At 45.0% G+C, this 18,332-nt stretch overlaps 1 protein-coding gene across 1 annotated transcript in view; it reads right to left on the reverse strand.

Annotated features, from left to right (window-relative positions):
* Nucleotides 1-18,332, reverse strand: part of LOC141271424 (uncharacterized) — a 94,646-nt gene that overhangs the window by 74,363 nt on the left and 1,951 nt on the right. The window contains exons 2-6 of the mRNA XM_073681506.1: nucleotides 3,413-3,562; nucleotides 3,104-3,283; nucleotides 2,897-3,020; nucleotides 2,716-2,813; nucleotides 2,428-2,518 (exon numbers count right to left, since the gene is read on the reverse strand). Of these exons, the coding sequence (XP_073537607.1) occupies nucleotides 2,428-2,518; nucleotides 2,716-2,813; nucleotides 2,897-3,020; nucleotides 3,104-3,283; nucleotides 3,413-3,490 (571 nt within the window). The 5' untranslated portion in view covers nucleotides 3,491-3,562. The remainder of the gene's footprint in view (nucleotides 1-2,427; nucleotides 2,519-2,715; nucleotides 2,814-2,896; nucleotides 3,021-3,103; nucleotides 3,284-3,412; nucleotides 3,563-18,332) is intronic.

An 18,332-nucleotide genomic window follows, 5' to 3' on the forward strand; every position in this document is an offset into this window, starting at 1 on the left:
CAAGGACCGCCCCCTTGTATAGTAGCTCAGAGGTTCCGCCTCCCAGACCCATTACAACGGGTAGAATAATCTTGATTGTAAAAAGCATTTCAAAGCTAAAGTCGCAGACAACCATATTCTATTCCTTAAAAAAAAAATTGGGGACCTGGTCACTGAGGTTTCTCAGCAACCCTACTTAAGTTAGCATCACCCTCCAAATTCTTCTGAATCTCTGTCCAGATGTCTTGGATATTTTGACAAACATAGACCACTGAAGGTATTAAAGAATGAGCTAAACTGTGAGATACTGCGCAAAAGGACAATTACGCAAATCAATCAAAGTTATCAAACTTCAGCAGTAGCTGCTATAACAATTGCGTGAAGGTTTTGATGGAGAAATCTTCAATTAAGTCCCCAGGCCTTTGTGAGGTTTACAGTGATCTTAAGGAGTCTACATGGTAACCTTACGGTATTAAATAATAAGTCATGGTCTAAGTTTGAATATATGAAAAGGACTATTTAATGTTGTATTTTAACCAAACTTTCACTATAGCTATTCGTAAAACATATTTTATCTTGATAGTCAGTAGAAAAATGTTTTAACAACTATTTCAGGTAGACTAAACCACTTCATGTTCTTTTTTTCTACTGTATTTTTACATCCTTATTTCATCATCTATAACAGGGGTGGGCAATTAATTTTCCCGAGGGGCCACATGAGAGACTGTGACTGTTGGGGAGGGCCGAACCAATAGGCTGAAATTAATTCTGCTCAATATTAATATTAACATATTAATTCTAATTATTATTATTAATGATTACATAAATATGAATTGTGTAACTTAATATTGAGCAGAATTAAGTGTGCTGACATCCCCCCATATACAGCTTGAGCCCCCACACAGCCTCTCTATATACAGCATGAGCCCTACACAGCCCCCCATGTCCATTATGAGTCCCACACAGCCCCACAAGGCCAGCATGAGCCCCACACAGCCCCCCCATGTTCAGCATGAGCCCCACACAGCCCTCCCATGTCCAGCATGTGCACCACCCACCCCCCCATGTCCAGTATGAGAGCTCGAGAGCCTCCTCATGTCCAGCATGACAGCCCTTCCAAGTGTCCAGCATGACAGCCCCCCATGTTCAGCATGAGCCCCACACAGCCAACCCGTGTCCTGCATGATCCCCACACAGCCCCACTGTGTCCAGCATGAGCCCCACACAGCCCCCCCATGTCCAGCATGAGCCCCACACAGCCCCCCCGTGGCCAGCATGAGCCCCACACATCCCTCCCATGTCCAGCATGAGCCCCACACAGCCCCCTCATGTCCAGCATGAGCCTCACACAGCCCCCTCATGTCCAGTATGAGAGCCCAAGAGCCTCCCCAGTGTCCAGCATGACAGCCCTCCTCAGTGTCCAGCATGACAGCCCTCCCCAGTGTCCAGCATGACAGCCCTCCCTAGTTTCCAGCATTAAAGCCTCCCAGTGCCCAGCATTAAAGCCCCCCAGTTTCCAGTATGAGAGCACCCCTGTGTCCAGCATGACAGCCCTCCTTATTGTCCAGCATGAGAGCCCCCCAGTGTCTCCAGCATGACAGCCCTCCCCAGTGTCCAGCCTGACAGCCCTCCCCAGTGTCCAGCATGACAGCCCCCCCTGTGTCCAGCATGACAGCCCCTCCTGTGTCCAGCATGAGAGCCCCTCTGTGTCCAGCATGAGAGAGCCCCTCTGTGTCCAGCATGAGAGAGCCCCTCTGTGTCCAGCATGAGAGCCCCCCCCTGTGTCCAGCATGAGAGCCCCCCTGTGTTCAGCCTGAGAGTACCCCCCCTGTGTCCAGCATTAAAGCCCCCCCTTCGTCCAGCATGAGAGTGCCCCCCCTGTGTCCATCATTAAAGCCCCCCCTATGTCCAGCATATACTTACCTCACTCCCTGTTCCCCTGGCGCTCCTGTCTGAGAAGCACTGACTCTCCGCAGTGCACAGGCTGACGCCATCGCGTCAGCTGTTTCTAATGCTGATTGATGAAGAGCGAGGTAGCGGCCCCTCCTCCACCAATGCATTCACAGCGGATTGAGACCGCGGATTGAGACAGCGGTGACGGCGAGTGGGCGGGCAGTGACGGCGGGCAGTGACGGCATGTGTGTGAGCTGGGAAGGGCATAGTGCGGCCCGTGGGCCACTGTTATCAGCCCCTTGGCAGTCTTGGTCCACGGGCCGGACTGGAACAGCCAGAGGGCCGAATGTGGCCCGCGGGCCGCACTTTGCCCAAGTCTGATCTATAACAATATCATATTTTCATATATTTTTATTCAGTATTTTGGCAGAACGGATGAACTTAAAGCTGAAAAGCCTAAAAGATCACAAAGCTCAGAACAATTAACACAAAATGGCACAAGACAGTGACTGAGAAAAATCTGTGACTTCTCAGCATTTCATGGTTACTACTCACCGGGGTAGTCATCGGTTGGAATTTCCACTTTACACCACTCCTCATCTGTCACACATGTCTCTGTAGTATTAATATGGGTCAGATCTTTACCCTGAAAAAAATATTGTAAAGTCACAGACAGATGGAGAAGTCACATCTATGATCAGCTCTAATCCTGCCATCTCCACCATTCTCATTACACAAGTATAAAACATATAATACTGGTGGATAAAACAAGACTGAGCACGAGACCTTCACAGCCGTCTACAGATCATAGGGGAGATCTCATGACACCTTCTCTCCATCTACCTGATAATCTTGAGGAACAATGAGATTTTCTTGTTTACAGTCCTGTGGAAGAAGAGGATGGGGACATCTCTCTGGTGTTGTCCTCTTACTGGATAGAACTGGAGGAAACACATACAGGGACTTAATTCATTATTTACATACAGATAATCATAGGCCATGTGTATTTAGTCCTGTCTATTACCTGGTGATGTGAGGGGCTGGGGAACCTCCATCATGACGTCCTTGTACAGATCTTTGTGTCCTTCTAAATACTCCCACTCCTCCATGGAGAAATAGACGGTGACATCCTGACACCTTATAGGAACCTGACACATACAATGATACCGTCATCCCCCTGATCCCTTCATAGCGTTACTGTATAATATCCCATAATTCCCAGCAGTGTCACCTCGCCAGTCAGCAGCTCAATCATCTTGTAGGTGAGTTCTAGGATCTTCTGGTCATCAATGTCCTCATGCATCAGGGGGTGAGGTGGAGGCCCTGTGATTGGGCTCAGGGGTCTTCCCCATCCCTCAGACACAGGGGCCTGACAGCGCTCACTAGAGGTCTTCTTCACTACAGTGTAATCCTGGTTATGGAGAGACACATTAATAAATCTCACTACAGACATTTCCAGAGTCCTCACCTCTCCAGTTCTGTGCATCTGTTATTCCCATAGATAAGAATGATGTAATGTGACGTCATCAGAATCTCTCACCTCTCCAGTAAGCCGAAAGAGGATCTCTAGGGTAAGATGTAATATCCTCTCCGACATCTTGTCCCTGTCCCTTTCCATGCTTAATGGGTCAATCAGGAAAATTCTCTTATATAGAAGATCTCCACTGAGAGGATCCAATATTGTAGGGACCTGAATGAGATGAAGATGAGAAAATGCAAAATTGTAAAATATTTAATTTCTCAAGATAATGGGAAACCTATGAGGAGATATAAAGCAGCTTCTCCACATTTAAGGACAGATCATGTCATTCCGTCACATAAATACTGCAGCTAATCACTGGCCACAGAGGTGTTACCAATATGTATAGCAAAAAAATTAAATTACAACAAGGACCAATGCCAAACGTCACCTACAATGATAATGTAAGAGCAGCAAAGCAGCAAGCGACACCTATACTTGGAGGAAAGATTACGGGGGATCCAGCTTTTGTGTCATTGAGTAATTTGAAATACAATACATACACAAATATATATATAATTATTTCACACGTGTTAATGATCTTACTTTTTCAGTTTATTTTGTAACCATTGACAATAAAGTATGAACCTATTTTAAACGTTTTATATTACGTACAGTATGCCATGTTTTTTTATACAAGATAATGAAAATTTTGATATAAAGTATGTAAAAGTAATAGACACTGACAAGCAAAAGCGTAACAATCTTTTTTAACTTTTGACTTTCGGGCTCCATATCTCACCATCCACTACCGCTTCGAATGTGAGACTACCATCATTTTATAGACAATCATCTTCGATATCTTATACTTAAATTTGACTCGCAACTATTTAGCATCTGATTAGTTATGCAGATTCTTGTCATGTCACTTTTTCTTCCTGTATACTACAAAATACAACCCGTTATCACATTCCCTAATTGCTCATTGTGTTATTAGGTTGATTCTCAAGTGAAAGGTCACGGGTTCAAATTGAGGAGCAGCCATGAAACAATTTTCCCAAGAAAAGAGAAAGCATCATCCAGCTCTCAGAGAAGAAAACTGCCAAACTGCATCATTTGAATACCATGACCGTTGGAAGAATACAAAATGAAGTTCGTCCATCCATTCAAAAACCAAGACATGGACATCCAGGCAAAATCTCTGACTCAAAAAGTAGGCTCATCGCAAGATTTATCCATTCTGGAGCGATAAACACGGCAGTGGAGGTGGCTCGTATGCTTTGTAATAGTGATATTTCAGACGTCCATGCAAGCGCGTTATACAAGTCTGGAATGGTCGCTCGAAAAAAGGTGAAGAAGCTTCGACTTCAATACCATCATAAGAAGCGTTGGCTCAAGTTTGCAAAAAAAGTATGAAGAGTGGACAGTAGAAGGTTGGAAACGGGTGATTTGGACTAATGAAACAAAAGTCAATAGACTAGCTCTGATGGGTGCAAATGGGTCTGGAAGAAACAAGGGAAAAAGGGGCTAATGGATCGAGAAATTGAAGGAACTATCAAGCTTGGTGGAGGAAGCCTGATGATATGGGGTTGTTTCATAGCTAAATACATTGGACACTTGACCAGGATCGATGGTGGTCTCAATGCTGAACTACAGTGGGGGAGAAAAAGTATTTAGTCAGCCACCAATTGTGCAAGTTCTCCCACTTAAAAAGATGAGAGAGGCCTGTAACTGACATCATAGGTAGACCTCAAGTATCAGAGACAAAATGAGATAACAAATCCTGAAAATCACATTGTCTGATATGGAAAGAATTTTTTTTCAAATTATGGTGGAAAATAAGTATTTTGTCAATTACAAAAGTTCATCTCAATACTTTCTTATATATCCTTTGTTGGCAATGATATAGGTCAAACTCACACTGTTGCTGATATGTTGGCCCATTACTCCATGCAGATCTCCTCTAGAGCAGTGATGTTTTGGGGCTGTCGCTGGGCAACACAGACTTTCAACTCCCTCCAAAGGTTTTCTATGGGGTTTAGATCTGGAGACTGGCTAGGCCACTCCAGGACCTTGAAATGCTTCTTACGAAGCCACTCCGTTGCCCCGGTGGTGTGCTTGGGATTATTGTCATGCTGAAAGACCCAGCCACGTTTCATCTTCAATGCCCTTGCTGATGGAAGGAGGTTTGCACTCAAAATCTCACGATACATGGCCCCATTCATTTTTTCATGTACAAGGATCAGTCGTCCTGGTCCCTTGACAGAGAAACAGCCTCAAAGCATGATGTTGCCATCCCCATGCTTCACAGTAGGTATGGTGTTCTTTGGATGCAACTCAGCATTCTTTCTCCTCCAAACACGCCGAGTTGTGTTTCTACCAAACCGTTCTACTTTGGTTTCATCTGACCATATGACATTCTCCCAATACTCTTCTGGATCATCCAAATGCTCTCTAGCAAACTTCAGATGGGCCCGGGGACATGTAATGGCTTAAGCAGGGGAACGCGTCTGGCACTACAGGATCTGAGTCCCTGGCGGCGTAGTGTTACTCATGGTAGCCTGTGTAACGTTGGTCCCAGCTCTCTGTAGGTCATTCACTAGGTCCCCCCGTGTGGTTCTGGGATTTTTGCTCACCGTTCTGGAGATCATTTTGACCCCATGGGGTGAGATCTTGTGTGGAGCCCCAGATCAAGGGAGATTATCAGTGGTCTTGTATGTCTTCCATTTTCTAATTATTGCTTCCACAGTTGATTTCTTCACACCAAGCTGCTTGCCTATTGCAGATTCAGTCTTCCCAGCCTGGTGCAGGGCTACAATTTTGTTTTTGGTGTCCTTCGACAGCTGTTTGGTCTTCACCATAGTGGAGTTTGGAGTGTGACTGTTTGAGGTTGCGGACAGGTGTCTTTTATACTGATAACAAGTTCAAACAGGTACTACAGGTAATGAGTGGAGGACAGAGGAGCCTCTTAAAGAAGAAGTTACAGGTCTGTGAGAGCCAGAAATCTAGCTTGTTTGTAATTGACCAAATACTTATTTTCCACCATAATTTGAAAAAAATTTCTTTCCAAAGCAGACAATGTGTTTTTCAGGATTTGTTTTCTCATTTTGTCTCTCAGGCCTGATGTAAATTACAGGCCTCTCTCATCTTTTTAAGGGGGGGGATTACATAATAGGTGGCTGACTAAATACTTTTTTCCCCACTGTATATGTGAGTATCCTACAAGATGAGTTACTTTGTACACTCGAGTACTATGGGTATGGAAAGGATAAGATAGTTAGGACAACGACCTGAAGCATATGTCAAGATTGGCAAAGAAATGGTTCAATGACAATGAAGTAGATGTGTTGGATTAGCCCCCACTGTCCCTAGACCTCAACCCAATCAAACACTTGTGGGTAGAATTGAAGAAAAAACTATACATACCCAAGTGAGTTAACCAGTATGCACCAACTTTGGGAACGTGTAGAAGACACCTGAGATCAGATTTTGGTCGAGACATGTTCGAATTTGATCGAGAGCTTGCGCAGAAAATTTCAGGCAGTGTTCAAAGCCAAAAGGTGTATTTACAAAATACTGACAAAATAATAAAAATTAAAATTTAGATTTTTAGGAGCAAAACCGTAACAATGCACTGACACAACAAGAATCTACATAACTAATCATATACGGTTATGCGCTTTGCCAAGGGACCCAGCAAGACTGGCGCCAAACCAGAAAAGGCGCAACCACAGAGACGCACTTGGCGCAAGTTGCCCGTCTAGGCGAGCCCTTAAGGGTCGGTAATACTCTCCACCCAGCTCCCAGTAAATGGAAGAACTTTGGCAGAGCCCTTCCCAAGCCCACTGTCGCCGGACAGCTTATGTCTGGTGATGCAGCTGCTGCCTACTCAAGAACCAGGTGAGTGCCTCTGCAAGAACCCCAGGAAGCAGAATTATATAGCCCGCCTAATGATGAGGTGTTGAATACCTCCCAATTACCCACAGACAGCCACTCCCTGCTAGCTTGCACAGCAGAATGAACACAATTCAACCATTGCTTAGTACCAGATAAAGCAGCGTCCTGCATTGCCTGCCAACCGGGGAAATCAGTGACAGACACGGCGTCCTGCGTCCTCACACATCCTACAAAACCAGAACACAATGCTCGAAAAGATTGGGACAGTCTCCGTGCATGCGTAGCAGCTCTGCCTCCAGGATCAGGATAGCGACGCTTCTGACCGGAGTTGCGCAGCACCGGACCTGCCCTATTCCCAGGTGGGAGCACAGAACCACGATTCCTAACATATACTAAATAGTTGCCAAGATGATTTGTTTATAAAATGATGGTAGTCTCACGTCCTAAGCAGTAGTGGATGGTGAGATATGGAGCCTGAAAGTCAAAAGTTCAAAACATTGTTACCCTTTTACTCATCAGTGCATAGGAATAGTAATGTTTATGTGAAATGACAGATGGAACCTTTGTATGTATAACTGAGGAAGGGGGAGGTCCATAGTGTGAACTCTCAGGACGGACTGTACTATCTGAGTGTAGCCAGTTCCTTGAGTTAGGAAAGTGGCGTTTCTGAAACGCTGAAATTATTGGCCTGTCTCAGCATCCACGCCATTAACATTGATGTCACTGCAGTTCAGGAGGTACAATTTATACATGTCTATTCCAAGCATAGGCGGATTATAATGAGGGCAATGCGGGCTACCGCCCGGGGCCCCGAGCCTGCTGGGGGCCCGCGGCTCCGGGCGGGGTGTCTAATGCCGGATTGCCCTCATTATATGTGCAGGCCGCCGCGGCACATACCGGTAGCAGTGGCGGGAGGGGGGGCCCCGGACCGCTCCCCCAGCAGCGGCCGCCGCTACTTCTTCATAGGCCGGGCCAGCACTGCAGCAGTTAACTTCCCTGTGCTGGCCCGGCCGCGTCGCTGCTAGGAGACACGGCCCTGTGCGAGGCCGTGTCTCCTTGCTGTGACGTCACGCAGTGCGCGCCCGGCCTGCACTGCTGCACAGAAGAAAGAGCAGGCAGGAAGAATGGAGCCGGGGGATGGTGAGTCTGTATGTGTATGTGTATGTATGTATGTATGTATGTATGTATGTATGTATGTATGTATGTGTGTGTGTGTGTGTGTGTGTGTGTGTGTGTGTGTGTGTATGTGTGTGTGTGTGCAGGCAGATATCATTGTGTGATGTCTGTTTATACAGTGCCTACAAGTAGTATTCAACCCCCTGCAGATTTAGCTGGTTTGATAAGATGCAAATAAGTTAGAGCCTTCAAACTGCAAACGAGAGTAGGTTTTATGAACAGAAGCATAAATCTTACAAACCAAAAAGTTATGTTGCTCAGTTGAATTTTATTAAATTTTAAACATAAAAGTGTGGGTCAATTATTATACAACCCCTATGTTTAATATTTTGTGGAATAACCCTAGTTTGCAATTACAGCTAATAATCGCCTGTTATAAGACCTGATCAGGCCGGCACAGGTCTGTGGAGTTATCTTGGCCCACTCCTCCATGCAGATCTTCTCCAAGTTATCTAGGTTCTTTGGGTGTCTCATGTGGACTTTATTCTTGAGCTCCTTCCACAAGTTTTCAATTGGGTTAAGGTCAGGAGACTGACTAGGCCACTCCAACACCTTGACTTTTTCCCTCTTGAACCAGGCCTTGGTTTTCTTGGCTGTGTGCTTTGGGTCGTTGTCTTGTTGGAAGATGAAATTACGACCCATCTTAAGATCCTTGATGGAGGAGCGGAGGTTCTTGGCAAAAATCTCCAGGTAGGCCGTGCTATACATCTTCCCATGGATGCGGACCAGATGGCCAGGCCCCTTGGCTGAGAAACAGCCCCACAGCATGATGCTGCCACCACCATGCTTGACTGTAGGGATGGTATTCTTGGGGTCGTATGCAGTGCCATCCAGTCTCCAAACGTCACGTGTGTGGTTGGCACCAAAGATCTCGATCTTGGTCTCATCAGACCATAGAACCTTGAACCAGTCTGTCTCAGAGTCCTCCAAGTGATCATGAGCAAACTGTAGACGAGCCTTGACATGACGCTTTGAAAGTAAAGGTACCTTACGGGCTCGTCTGGAACGGAGACCATTGCGGTGGAGTTCGTTACTTATGGTATTGACTGAAACCAATGTCCCCACTGCCATGAGATCTTCCCGGAGCTCCTTCCTTGTTGTCCTTGGGTTAGCCTTGTCTCTTCGGACAAGCTTGGCCTCGGCACGGGAGGACACTTTCAAAGGCTGTCCAGGCCGTGGAAGGCTAACAGTAGTTCCATAAGCCTTCCACTTACGGATGATGCTCCCAACAGTGGAGACAGGTAGGCCCAACTCCTTGGAAAGGGTTTTGTACCCCTTGCCAGCCTTGTGACCCTCCACGATCTTGTCTCTGATGGCCTTGGAATGCTCCTTTGTCTTTCCCATGTTGACCATGTCTGAGTGCTGTTCACAAGTTTGGGGAGGGTCTTAAATAGTCAGAAAAGGCTGGCAAAAGAGATCTTTAATCCACACATGTGAAGCTCATTATTCTTGGTGCCTGAACTACTTCTTAATACTTTAGGGGGACCAAACAGAATTCTTGTGGTTTGAGGGGTTGAATAATAAATGACACTCTGAATTAACTTTTAACGTTTTAAAAAAAAAAAAAAAAAAAAAAAATTTGCTGCAGTGCATTTCCCACTTCCAGGCTGATCTACAGTACAAATGTCACAATGCCAAGTTAATTTCGCATGTGTCAACCAGCTAAATCTGCAGGGGGTTGAATACTACTTGTAGGCACTGTATGTATTTTTGTGTTTCAAATGTTTATGCGTGTATGTATATGTCTGTATATGTTTGTGTGTGTGCGTGACTGCATGCGTGACAGCGTGCGGCCTCCTGCTGAGTATAGTTGGCGCCATGCGGCCTCCTGCTGTCTCTGGGGGGGGGCGCCGTGCAGCCTCCCACTATGTATAGATGGCGCCGTGCGGCCTCCCACTATGTATAGATGGCGCCGTGCGGCCCCCAGCTGTGTATAGATGGCGCCGTGCGGCCCTCTGCTGTGTATAGATGGCGCTGTGCGGCCTCCTGCTGTGTATAGATGGCGCCGTGCGGCCTCCTGCTGTGTATAGATGGCGCCGTGCGGCCTCCTGCTGTGTATAGATGGCGCCGTGCGGCCTCCTGCTGAGTATAGATGGCTACGTGCGGCCTCCTGCTGAGTATAGATGGCACCGTGCGGCCTCCTGCTGACTTTGGGGGGCGCCCTGCGGCCTCCCGCTGTGCATAGATGGCGCGTTGCGGCCTCCCGTTGTGTATAGATGGCTACGTGCGGCCTCCCGCTGTGTATAGATGGCACCGTGCAGCCTCCTGCTGTGTATAGATGGCACCGTGCAGCCTCCCGCTGTGTATAGATGGCTACGTGTGCTCAATATTGAGTCATACAATTAATACAATACAATTAATTGAGTCATACAATTAATGTAAGGCTATGTGCCCACGATACAGAAATGTTCCGGATTTTTTTTGAGCGTTTCTGCATCTCCCTGGCAGAAAAAACGCATGTGGATTTTACATGCGGATTGTACATGCGGATTTTACATGCGTTTTCCTGCCAGGGACATGCGAATGTGAAGTGTTCTTCACTTGCATTTCCGCATGCGGGTTGATAAGCGCTTTCCAAGCGATTTTAGCATCACTTGGAAAGTGCTTGACAACTTGGTTACACTATATAAATCCATGCAACCGGCATGGATTTATATAGTGTGACCGTAAAAGAATGGTAAAAAATAAAAAATATATACTTACCTTCTGATGGCCTGCCAACGTCAGCGGTCGCGTGACCCGTTACATGACTAAATGACGTCACGGCAGGTCCTTTTCAGACCATCGTGAGCTGCCGGCAAGCCAGGACGCATCGGATAAAGACACCGGGGGCCATCAGAAGGTAAGTATAATGTATATTTTTTATTTTATTCTTTTTTTACAGGTTCTATAGTACCCGGGTCCAGAGGAGAGTCTCCTCTCCTCTAGACCTGGGTACCATCCGCACATTGAAACGCATGGATTCCGCATCTACAGATGCAGGGATGCGGATTCCATGCGTTCTAATGCAAGTCAATGGCGGCGAAAACGCTGCGCTTCCGCAAAATAATTGGTAATGCTGCGGATTTTTCCGCAGCGGAAATTTCCGCAGCATGTACACAGCACATGCGGATTATCATTGGGGAACATGGCAGACCTTCTACCATGCGTTTTTTAAGCGTTTCTGCAGCGGAATTGCTGCTGCGGAAACGCTTAAAAAACGCATAGTGGGCACACAGCCTAAAAAAAAATATTATAATTAATATTGTGCCAAATTAATTTCACGTGAACTATCACATGATCTATCACAGGGGATCATGTGACATGTCACGTGATAAATCAGGTGTGTGTGGGGGGGCCCGCGCCTTCTAAACTGCCCGGGGCCCTTGCTACTCTTAATCCACCCCTTATTCCAAGAGTAGTCTCAAAGTTATTGTGGCCCCTCTTGAGCATAACAATGTCCCTTAGCATTATAAGAAATCATGCTGTGTTTTAATATTTTTTTTTTCAGGATCGCTACTATGGTTAATGGTAAGAGACTGCCATGAGGGCCAGTGTAGCCTCCACTTATTAAAATTTGTTCATGGCAGAATTTGAGACATCACTTGCATACTGGAGCTAGATCTATGCACAACTTTGTGCAATTCGGTTGCGGTGTATAGATGACGTCTTCGCAGTATTGACTGAATTCTTGCTGTACATTACTACAAAACAACAGATAATAAAATTTACCCAGGTACATTTGAGAATAGAACTCTGTTTCTTAGACAAACTGGTTTATTTGCAGGATGGTAAACTACAAAAGAGCTATTAGCAGAACCTGTAGAAGGACCTGTCATTATCTAATGAAAACAATATTACAAATTGTCATTTGGTACAAAAAAAATACCACCTACTGATAGGTTTGTTAAGATAGAACTTTTATTATATACAAAAATAAGACCATCCAGTACTCTCTAGAATAAATCAAATTGGTAAATATATAGTAGTCCAATAATGAATAAGAAATCAATAATGGACAGCATTTACAAGTATATATTACAACACCAACTCAGTGATGAGAATAAGTCACTGAAAAGAGAGCACAAATGTCCAAAAGGTATATAATATTTCTTTATTATAAATACATAATTTAAAAACAAACATACATATTTAAAGGTGACTCATAGAAGGTACATGTATGGTAGTTAGTAGTAAAATATGAATATTAAAAGATCGTGGTCCCACTGTGCTACGGACCAAGGAGTGCCTGGAAGGGTGTGACTAGGTGCCACTCCAAGCCATGTGGTTTTCCTTTCGCTAGACAGATAGGAACTCCATATCGAGTTATGGAAATACTATACATCCTAGCCACACATCGAATAGATTTCTGAAATCCCAAGGAAATGGTGAATGTCCGTCTGGGTCTCCATCCAGTCTAGCACATAGGGATAGGGAGATACCCAGCACAGCCATTCGAAAATCCATAGGACCGCTGTATTTAGTCTCTACGCATAGCGGGGGCCCGGCTGGATCCGATGATACTAGGACCGTCCATTAAGGAGTTATGACCCATCTTAGTTTCTGGAGTTTCTAGCTGCTAGAGGCCAGGGGTGGAGATTTAGGTCCAGCCCAGGAGGGGGTGACCCAGAGAGGTTAAAAGCTCCTGCAGCTCTTGGCCTATTGTTTTTCTCTGGGAGGTCGGGACCACACATCATGTGAGAGAAGTTACGCAACAGAAGGAACCACAAGCCTCCCATGTGGCAGCCCTCCCTGTAAGCCAGGCATTTCATCTGACTGGTAACTGACTCTTAATATCTGCATACTTTTGAACTACTACTATTGTGTTTGCATTTTTGACCATTATGTATGTATATAACCCTTATGAATATAGTGTATTGTCTAGTGTGTCCTTAAGGCGATTAAATATATAATTTAACCTTGGGCTGCTCTTTTGTCTTGATCCACGAATCCACCCGTCCATTGTTCAGTTCAACTCACATGCTACCGGGGCTGGTTTCTAGCCAGATGTAAATCCTGGTCCATAACGGGAATTATATCTAATAGGAACTGGTGGCAGCTCTACTGGGCCGATAAGGTTGTTTCACTGGGGTCAGTGAGAGAGGCCTCTCAGTGGTGTGAGCGAGTGTTGTGCCACGTTAGTGACTGAGTGGGCCACCTCTTGTCACTCCTGGTACCTTCATAAACCCGTGAAGACAGGGGGTGTCTGTGTAGAACTGCACCAATTTGACCTTACGTGTCCCCGAGGGGGTGCGGAACATCATGTTGGTGCAAAATGCGGATCCGTATCACGTGATCCATCTGACGTAATAGCGACATCAGGTGGGAGGCGTGGTGCAGATCCTTCACAATTGCCTCTTCCCATGCAACCACTGGGTAAGATGTGATGCACATCTATTGCAGCATATGTGTTGTCCTGATCTCCTATTCTGCAGCCAAAATACAGGTTGTAGGCTTTATTTATCCATGGTAGTCAAGTTTCACCTCTGTGATGTAAAACTGACTTCTCCGCATATGTAGCAAACACTATCCACTTTGTTAATGCAAGAACGAGGCAAATCTGAAAATATATATAGAAACATCTCAATATGGTAAGAAACTAAGCTAAGAAATCCTAAAACTCTATACCTTACACAGAGAGCATTTATAAAAGTAGGTGATGCAACTGTAATTAGGATTACGTCATCGGTGCAGCGTTGGCATTTTTTGATTGGTCACCCACCTAAGATGAACGAATACTCAAGGTTCAATAGACTAAACAGATGATGTTATAGACTAGCTACTAACAGTGCAATAATGAGGATGAAATAATAAAGATTCAATTTTTCTATAAGACTGCATGAAAAGTGTCATAAGTAATTGCCACCTCTTCTGGATCTTGAAAATTGGAACCAATCAGCAAATTTAGGCATCATATTAATTTTCATCACCACAAAATTAAATTTAACCGTTTTCATCTCTGATCCAATTTGGCTGTGGAACAGTGCAATCATAGTATTACCTATAAGTCTGTGTGCCCACAATGCGGATTTAATGTTAAAGGGGGCAATACACGGTATTAAGAACTGGGGTATGTGAACTTTTGATCAGGGTCATTTGGATGTTTTTGGTTGTCATTAAGATTTAAAAAGATAAAACACAGTAGTTTGACAATAAATGACTTCACCCAACCAATAACCAGAAGTGGAGAAAAAGTTTTTTTGTTATCATTCATATTCTCTGAAACAAGGCAAAGAAAGGAAAAATTCTGCTGGGGTATGTAAACTTTTGAGCACAACTGTATATGGAAGTGACATCTCCTACTAAGTATGAGTGGCCATTACTGCCTGTGTCTGTGGACTTAAGTTGCATTTGTACTGAAAGAACATCGTGAACAAGCCTTTGAATACTCATTTCATGATAATCTTTCAATGTGAGTTAGCAAAATACTTGTTCATAGGGTGAAAATATTTTTTGTGCAGTACAAAAGATCATCATATATTTTAACATGTAGGTGGAAACAATGTATTTTTTTGTCCCAATGGAAGTTAAACTATTGACAGATATGCTTTTCAAACCAACAGATAGAAACTCCCTCTTAGCACATTCCAGTTTACACCCACATGTGACGGTAAGATCCATTAAGAGGGTGGGCAGGATCATTTTGGATTCTGTTAGAAAAGTGAGACGTATAGATATCATAATGTCCAAATTAGAACATTGTGGTTATCAACAGGACATAATGGATAGTTGTTTGGGTGATCAGAATAAGGAGCAAATGAAAATGCGACACAAAAGGATTTCATTGGCAACCATGTATAGTAAACACTGATATAATTTCACATGTAGTTGGAAAGCACCGGCCTCTTGTTAGGGATACTTACGCAAATACGGGGGATTTCCGAAAACCAACCATCATGGTTTACGACCAGCCCAGTTCTATATGTGATGAGCTTGTCAGGGTCAACATGGCAAGCAACACAGATGCACAAAGATTTCGATCACAACCAAAATATGGCATGTTTCCATATTTGTTCTGCTGTAATTGTAATTGATTAAAATACTCTTGGAACAAATCAAGCCAGACATGTCACTCGAAAAAAGGATCACCAATCTACAACTTGCCTACTTTGGACACATCATACAAAGAGAGCAATCACTGGAGAAGGACATCATGGTCAGAAGAAAAGAAGGAACAAGGTGAAGAGGAAGACCAGAAACCAGATGGCTTGATACTATCAAGATAATGATGGAGAAGACCCTGGTGGACCTATGTATTCTTTCACAAGATCGATCTTCCTACAGAATGTTCATCCATCAAGTCACCATCGCTCGAGATCAAGACAATGGCCAGTAAATAAACACTTGTTGCAAAATGTGACCACCGCTCCATTCATTCTCTATGGGGCGACTAGAAAAAGCAGAGTGCATCAGTAGCCAAATAAGGAGTGAATGGAGAACAAACCGCACCTTTCTAAGGGATAAAAGTTCCCCATTCTGCCAATCTGTGTTGGTCCCAGTGGTCGGATCTCTACCAGTCCACAAATTATCACCGATCATATGAATACGTAATAACTTGCTTTCACAGGACAATCCCTTAAAGAATTTAACACAATTACATTGCAATTTACATTTTTCCAGATTTCCATAAATATAAAAAACAGACATTTCCATTCCCTTTAAATCTCCACCCCAGAGAGCAAGCTTCATCTGTCCCCAAACCAGAGTGACCTCCCCTGTATACATGAGCACATCCAGCATTATATTACTGTACATACAGTATACACATGGCAGAACTGGAGGAAGGGGGGCACTATCTCCGGGAATGGAGGGGTTAATGTCCCCTGTATACATGAGCACATTCAGTTATATTACTGTACATATACACATGGCAGAACTGGGGGAAGGGGGCACTATCTCCGGGAATGGAGGGGTTAATGTCCCCTGTATACATGAGCACATTCAGTTATATTACTGTACATATACACATGGCAGAACGGGGGAAGGGGCCACTATCTCCGGGAATGGAGGGGTTAATGCCCTCTGTATACATGAGCACATCCAGCGTTATATTAATGTACATATACACATGGCAGAACTGGGGTAAAGGGGCACTATCTCCGGGAACGGAGGGGTTAATGCCCCCTGTATACATGAGCACATCCAGTGTTATATTACTGTACATATACACATGGCAGAACTGGGGGAAGGGGGGGCACTATCTCCGGGAATGGAGGGGTTAATGTCCCCTGTATACATGAGCACATCCAGCGTTATATTACTGTACATATACACATGGCAGAACTGGGGGAAGGGGGCACTATCTCTGGGAATGGAGGGGTTAATGTCCCCTGTATACATGAGCACATCCAGCGTTATATTACTGTACATATACACATGGCAGTACTGGGGGAGGGGGGCACTATCTCTGGGAATGGAGGGGTTAATGTCCCTTGTATACATGAGCACATCCAGCGTTATATTACTGTACATATACACATGGCAGAACTGGGGGAAGGGGGCACTATCTCCGGAAATGGAGGGGTTAATGCCCCCTGTATACATGAGCACATCCAGCGTTATATTACTGTACATATACATATGGCAGAACTGGGGGAAGGGGGCACTATCTCTGGGAATGGAGGAGTTAATGTCCCCTGTATAGATGAGCACATCCAGCGTTATATTACTGTACATATACACATGGCAGAACTGGGGGAAGGGGGCACTATCTCTGGGAATGGAGGAGTTAATGTCCCCTGTATAGATGAGCACATCCAGCGTTATATTACTGTACATATACACATGGCAGAACTGGGGGAAGGGGGCACTATCTCCGGGAATGGAGGGGTTAATGCCCCCTGTATACATGAGCACATCCAGCGTTATATTACTGTACATATACACATGGCAGAACTGGGGGAAGGGGGCACTATCTCCAGGAACGGAGGGGTTAATGCCCCCTGTATACATGAGCACATCCAGCGTTATATTACTGTACATATACACATGGCAGAACTGGGGGAGGGGGCACTATCTCCGGGAACGGAGGGGTTAATGCCCCTTGTATACATGAGCACATCCAGAGTTATATTACTGTACATATACACATGGCAGAACTGGGGGAAGGGGGCACTATCTCCGGGAATGGAGGGGTTAATGTCCCCTGTATACATGAGCACATCCAGAGTTATATTACTGTACATATACACATGGCAGAACTGGGGGAAGGGGGCACTATCTCCGGGAATGGAGGGGTTAATGTCCCCTGTATACATGAGCACATCCAGCGTTATATTACTGTACATATACACATGGCAGAACTGGGGGAAGGGGGCACTATCTCCAGGTATGGAGGGGTTAATGTCCCCTGTATACATGAGCACATCCAGAGTTATATTACTGTACATATACACATGGCAGAACTGGGGGAAGGGGGCACTATCTCCGGGAATGGAGGGGTTAATGTCCCCTGTATACATGAGCACATCCAGCGTTATATTACTGTACATATATACATGGCAGAACTGGGGGAAGGGGGCACTATCTCCGGGAATGGAGGGGTTAATGTCCCCTGTATACATGAGCACATCCAGCGTTATATTACTGTACATATACACATGGCAGAACTGGGGGAAGGGGGCACTATCTCCGGGAATGGAGGGGTTAATGTCCCCCGTATACATGAGCACATCCAGCGTTATATTACTGTACATATACACATGGCAGAACTAGGGGAGGGGGCACTATCTCCGGGAATGGAGGGGTTAATGCCCCCTGTATACATGAGCACATCCAGTGTAATATTACTGTACATATACACATGGCAGAACTGGGGGGAGGGGCACTATCTCCGGGAATGGAGGGGTTAATGCCCCCTGTATACATGAGCACATCCAGTGTAATATTACTGTACATATACACATGGCAGAACTAGGGGAGGGGGCACTATCTCCGGGAATGGAGGGGT

This window comes from Phyllobates terribilis, unplaced genomic scaffold, assembly GCF_046119375.1.
Source record: "Phyllobates terribilis strain yellow unplaced genomic scaffold, ASM4611937v1 Scaffold_5__5_contigs__length_657084704, whole genome shotgun sequence".
NCBI classification, from domain to species: Eukaryota; Metazoa; Chordata; class Amphibia; order Anura; family Dendrobatidae; genus Phyllobates; species Phyllobates terribilis.